General features: G+C 41.3%; 1 protein-coding gene across 2 annotated transcripts in view; it reads right to left on the bottom strand.

Moving 5' to 3' along the window:
• Positions 1-771: 771 nt before the first annotated feature.
• The window catches only part of LOC107586235 (serine/threonine-protein kinase SIK2-like), a 51,034-nt gene continuing 45,884 nt past the window's right edge, over positions 772-5,921 (bottom strand). For both annotated transcript variants that reach the window (XM_016273501.1, XM_016273500.1), the window contains exons 13-15: positions 4,262-4,372; positions 3,639-3,730; positions 772-1,722 (exon numbers count right to left, since the gene is read on the bottom strand). In XM_016273501.1, coding sequence (XP_016128987.1) covers positions 1,170-1,722; positions 3,639-3,730; positions 4,262-4,372 — 756 coding nt within the window. In that variant the 3' untranslated portion in view covers positions 772-1,169. The remainder of the gene's footprint in view (positions 1,723-3,638; positions 3,731-4,261; positions 4,373-5,921) is intronic.

The following is a 5,921-nucleotide window of genomic DNA, read 5'->3' as shown; positions in this document are numbered from 1 at the left end:
TTGCTTGACAAAGTGCTCCAGTATATTATCTGCCTTAAAACGTGTTCTGTTACAAAGCCCCGAACCTTGTGATCAGTTTGCGTGATGATCATTTTCTGTAGAGTATCTAATATCCGAGTTTAGTCACAGACTTGTCATTTCAAGTAGAACAGATTCACTAACTGCTGCTAACAAAAACAATCTCTGTTTTGTGTTGTAAATGCAATGAATTGGCCAAACTATCCAGTGTCTTGTGACTAAACATAAATGCTGATGTATTCTTTAGTGTAAAGGGGTAAATACCACCAAAATAATAAGAATTGAATTCTAAATCATTTAAACGCATACCAACATCGCCCATGGAGTTGATGTCACCTGACTTATAAACCACTCCTTATTAACCATCACCATGTAAAGAGAGTAATGACTCATCTTTCACAGTGCGCCAATTCTGAGGAACTGCGATATTAGCAAACAAAATAACACTGTTGCGGTTTAAGGAGAGCAGATTGTTATTTTTAGGGCCTTTAGGATGAGCGTGAGGAGGGAATCCAGTGAAAAAAGATCAAAATCACAGCTTCGTCCACAAATATCTGCGGTTTTGGCCGTTTAAAAGTTGAGAAACATCTGGTGATAGCAGTTTTGGGTGGTGCAGTTCCAACCTATGGCTTCATTTTTTCAGTTCCAGATGAATCAGTATATTGCTTCAATATTGCCAAGTATTTTTATCTAACATTGCACTTATTGAGTGCGCATGACTAGTCTTTCATAATCAAAGTCAGACGCTTTGAGTGATTTTGTTCAGTACAAAACATGTCAATATTTAATTGTGCTGTCGAGCAGGCTCCGTATTGCAGATCTAGGCTGTCTTTGTGCTACATACGGTGCGTAGCGAGCAGCTCCTATCCTGCAGTCGGTTCGGAGGCGAGAGGAGGTGAGCCCCCGATGCGGCTGGCCCAAACGCCACACCATCCGGCACTCTATTGTGAGAGAGCAGCAGGTGGGACCACTGGAGAACGAGAAGGGAGGTAGGGAGGAGTTTCGTGAAGTATAAAGATTACAGCTCACGTTTGCCACAACCTAAACGTCGAACGTACAAAACTCGATCCGTCCCTGTGACGTCATCTCATCTGTCAATTCATCCGTAATGAGTCAGAAATCAAGGTAATACTGGTTATTCGAGTCTCGGCTTAGTTCACCAGCACAAAACCATGCTGGGAGTCCACTGTCTCCATTTCGCTGTCCAGAAATGGGTCAGCCAACACCCGCCCTTCGAACCCAGTCGCTCCACCCTCTGCAGGTGGAGGCGGCTGCCCGAGATCCAGCGGATAGTCGTATTGCTCCGGATACAGCACTTCTCCTGTGGCGGAGTGGCTTGGATCGCAGGCTGGGTAGGTGTAGTTCAGGGGCTCTGGCTGTTGGGGATGCAGCTGAGCGGAGAAGCTTTGTGGCAGAGGCTGCATCTGAGCATAATGGCCCAGGTAGGGTTCATAGGTCAGGGATTCTGGGTTAGGCTCCATTAGGGGGCCAAACGGCTGTGTGTGTGCAAACTGAGGTGAGGCCTGGGGGCTCTGTGTCTGCTGATGTGCTGGTAATATCGAACCCTGTGGCTGAGGTGGGACTCCGGAGTCCTGGTGGCCCATGGTTGCACAGGGAGCATAAGGGTCCTCCACAATGTGCATCTGGTTGAAGTAGGACTGCATTTGGGATTGTTTCTGAAGATACAGACGTTTCTGTTGCAGCCTGCAGATCAAACACAAGGGGTTTAACAGATGGATCACTGGTTTGACATCAAGGGAAAGTTTGTTTGTTTGTGTTAAACGCCATGCCGGCTTCTGTGGCTATTTTCATGGCAAGAAAAATGTATAACAAGTTCACCCAAAAATGAAAATTCTGTTGTTAATTACTCACCCTCATGTCGTTCCAAACCCATATGACCTTCATTCATCTTCGGAACACAAATTAAACTTTGTGCGTGCTGCATTAACACGTGCATGCATTGTTTACACAAAGCGGAAGCAAGCGCATGCGTCGTGATACTTTCCACAATGGTGGTGCACCACTGCAGACGGGATGAGGAGGAGAAATATTGTTGAATAAAGTCATTATTTTAGTTTTCTTTGCACACAAAAAGTATTCTCGTAGCTTCGTAAAATTACAGTTGAACCCCTGATGTCATATGGACTATTTTACCGATGTCCTTACTAGGGATGTGTGGGTCTAGTCAACTAAACTGTACAGCTCCTACTAGTCGACACTGAAAACTATAGTCAATTACACGACAGAAAAAGAAAAAAAAAAATCAATCATCATTCAAATTACCATCCTTTTATATTATTTGAAAAATGCAAAATTTTTACCTCAGACCTTGCATGAGTTTTCTTCGTGTCAGTTGTGGCGAGATCAAAAGTGACCACGTGAAAGACGACAAGGTGTGGGATTATTTTGAAGTAGAAGGAAACAGAAAAGTTTTGTGTAAACTGTGTAATGTCAAATTGGCTTACAATAACTCTACTGGAGCGATACGTAATCATATACAATACAGGCATGTAGGCATTAGCTTAGAGACTAGCCAAAGCCAGCTAATGTCAATCACGTCATTCACTACAGCCCGCCACCGCTGCGATCCCGTCCGCGCTGTCTATTCCTCTAATGAAGACCCACTTCGGTGGTGCGGGATGTCCTGGCACTTTCCGAAATTCTGTTGGCTTGCTTTTCGTTATCTCTGCGTGCCTGCGACTTCAGTTCCTGCAGAGCACATTTTTTCAAGTGCAGGAATTGTTAATCGCCTCAGGTCCTGTCTTTCTTTTTGTTCGTTTTGTTTTTAGATGATATAGCCTACATGATGAAGTAGGTTTTTAAAAGCCGTTTTAATGCTATTCCTTGATAAAAATTTCCTATTGTTTTTGACTTGTGTTTTAGCTAATATGTTGGCTAACGTTATATGAAGATGAAGAATTCTGTCAGGCTATTGACTGATTTTCCATTGTTCTGAATTTCCCCAGCTGATTTTAATAAATTAGCATTGGCTGATGTTGAGTGTGTGTCCTTCTTTTTTAAATGCGCCTAAAATTAAATGATGATAACGCAAGGCAAGCGTATGGCATAATAGTGACCTATTTTTTTAGCAGAATTCATCGAAGGATCTGACAGTGTGATTCATAGATTAAGTATTTTTAAAATGCAGGCTATTATATACACGCACGCACAAAGTTTTTTTTTTTTCTTACCATCTTTTGGGGGTTTCTTGCTTTTAGACTAATCGACTAGTCGTATACAAAACTTCCGTTAAAACGACAATCAAATTAGTCGTCGCACACATCCCTAGTCCTTACTATGTTTCTGGACCTGGGAACATTTCAGTTGCTTTGCGGTCTACGGAGGATCAGAAAGCTCTCGGATTTCATCAAAAATATCTTAATTTGTGTTCTGAAGATGAACAAAGGTCTTACGGGTTTGGAACGACGTGAGGGTGAGTAATTAATTACAGAATTTTCATTTTTGGGTGAACTATCCCTTTAACGGTGTTAAAAATCTCTTCGAAAGAGTTAACTGAATAAAAAAAAGTTCTCACAGGGATAAAACCAGCACAGTCTAATGAAACATGCTTCAGAGATAAAGGATTTCACATCAAGGCAAAGCAGAGTAAACAGTAGTACCTGTGTTCCTGCAACTGCTGCTCCAGACTGCGAGGAGTTTCTATGCAGAACATCTGGCAGCTGCTGGGGCTGTTGGCCATCAGTGTGGCTTTCTATAGAGATATACACAATGTCAAGGATTTTGAAATGCAGAGCTGTATAAATCATTCTGCACTGCCATGAACATCTTCAGAAATACTGCAGTGAACTTGTGGTCTTTTATCACTTTTATTGATAGCAATAGCAGAAAGAGGACAGAAAATGGAGAGGGAGATACAACACAAACAGAGAATGTTGCGAGTCAGATTTGATTCCATTTGCTAACCGCTAAGAGTATTAAATAATAAATTACATTATCTGCAAATGTCAAGAAACTACTACAAAACTCACTGACAAAAGGTATTGTGTGCAGCTGCTGGCATGGAACTATGTGGTTTCTAGGGTATTCTTGGTGGTTGGTAGGATCTTGCTATGTGGTCCTTCCACCAGGTGAGATAAAGCAGTAGTAATAGTTATGTCTGTCATAAAGTATTATTAGTAACCAACTCATAGACCATGAGGCTTTGGAATTGTGCTTTATTAGTGTACACACATCTCAGATGAGCATTATTTAGATGATGTTGGCAGAAATAAAGGTGCGTCACCTGTATTCTGTGAGAGAGGTACTGCGGCTCCAGACTCTGTCTCCTTGACAACAGTGCGGGGTGTGTTCCACCTGAGAACAGAGCCATGTCGTGGTGGTGACCTCTTTCCTCCTGCACAAACCATACGTACACACAGAAAACATGTCAGTGCCTCGCTAGGAAGCCACATTGATGGCTGTGCACTCAAATGCATGAATTCATTACTTGGTTATGAAAAGGCTGAATAGCTGTCCGCTGACCCAGAGGGATTCTGGGAAAAACATGCCAGTCTGCTTCAGTAGCTAATCCTTACAATGCCACATGCCTCTAATGGAAGATAATTTTCATTGCTTTTTTTCTGCTATATTAGCCTAGTAAAATGAACTCGATTTAGAGCAGATTTTCCCCCATCAGACTTTATCTAGACATTGGCGCCTGCACTGCGCCGGTATCCCTACGTGTTATTCCCATAAGTATTTATTTATTGATTCATACTAAATCTGTCTTTGGTGAGTCTGCATTGGAGCATTGGGCACCAGTCACCAGCCTGTTACTCAACAATGGCTGCATTCAGGGGGCTTACCGGATGGACAGTAAACAACTGACAATTGGCTGCTTCTTCTCCCGTAATTACATAAGCGGGGCTGTCTGTGTGTCAGTAGGGAGGTTAGAAGGGTAGAAGAGTTCAAGTAAGGGCATTCTGATACTTTCCAACCAAAGTAATGCACAGTGCTTCTTGGAGTTATGCATTTCCCAAAAATGGAGATTGAGAGGGTTTTGGTACCCAGGACACCCCAGCATTAAGGCCCTTTCCCATGACTCCAGTGAATTGAATTTTATGCATATTATATATACATATATATATATAAATCAGTAATAGAGTCAATAGAATAAAATAATTTAAGAAAAGTTTTTAATTTCAATCTATTTTAATTATTTTACTTAGAAATATATTATCAGTATAACAAATTTGAGTGTCACATGATCCTTCAGAAATGAGAGAGAGAGATAAACAGATAGTAAATATATATATAAATCTTTACAATAAATACAGACCTGTTTATTATTTCTCATGTTTTAAAACTAGGACTTAATAATTTTGTCAGAATCCATGACTTTTCCATGACTTTGGAGACAATATTCATGACCTAAATGTTCCATTATTTTACAATAAGAATAAAAATCTGTTCAAATTATCATAGCATATGTTAACTAAAATGAATGACTATTAATGCTACTCGTTTGCTTTCTTGTTTTAGTAATAAGTATAAGCTGCAACTGCGCCAGACGTTACTCCACATTTCACATATCACATCACTGAATATTATCATTTATTTAACTGTGGCCAGGATGGCCATTTTGGTGTCATTTTGTGTGTATTTTTGCTGCTTAAATGCAACAAGCTGCACTTTAGAGCCCTGCATTTCAGCCCGAGCCCATAGAGCCCAACGGCCCCAAATTATGTATGGCTTCGGGACAATTTTCACATCATAGCTCAGACACGGGCCAGGCATCAGGCTTGCTTCCTCCTTATGTTTATATTTTAGATATCCATCAATTATTATGGGGATGACAAAGATTTGCCGCGCTCGTGGAAACAACACGAGACCATGCTACCGCGACTGTCAAGAGTGGCTCGGACGGTGTTTAGTGTCCAGCAGCAGCGAGTGCTGGAAGAGTT

This window comes from Sinocyclocheilus grahami, unplaced genomic scaffold (assembly GCF_001515645.1).
Source record: "Sinocyclocheilus grahami isolate Dianchi unplaced genomic scaffold, SAMN03320097.WGS_v1.1 scaffold79.1, whole genome shotgun sequence".
NCBI classification, from domain to species: Eukaryota; Metazoa; Chordata; class Actinopteri; order Cypriniformes; family Cyprinidae; genus Sinocyclocheilus; species Sinocyclocheilus grahami.
Note: the sequence above shows the minus strand (reverse complement) of the source record. Positions and strands in the feature narration are given on the sequence as shown.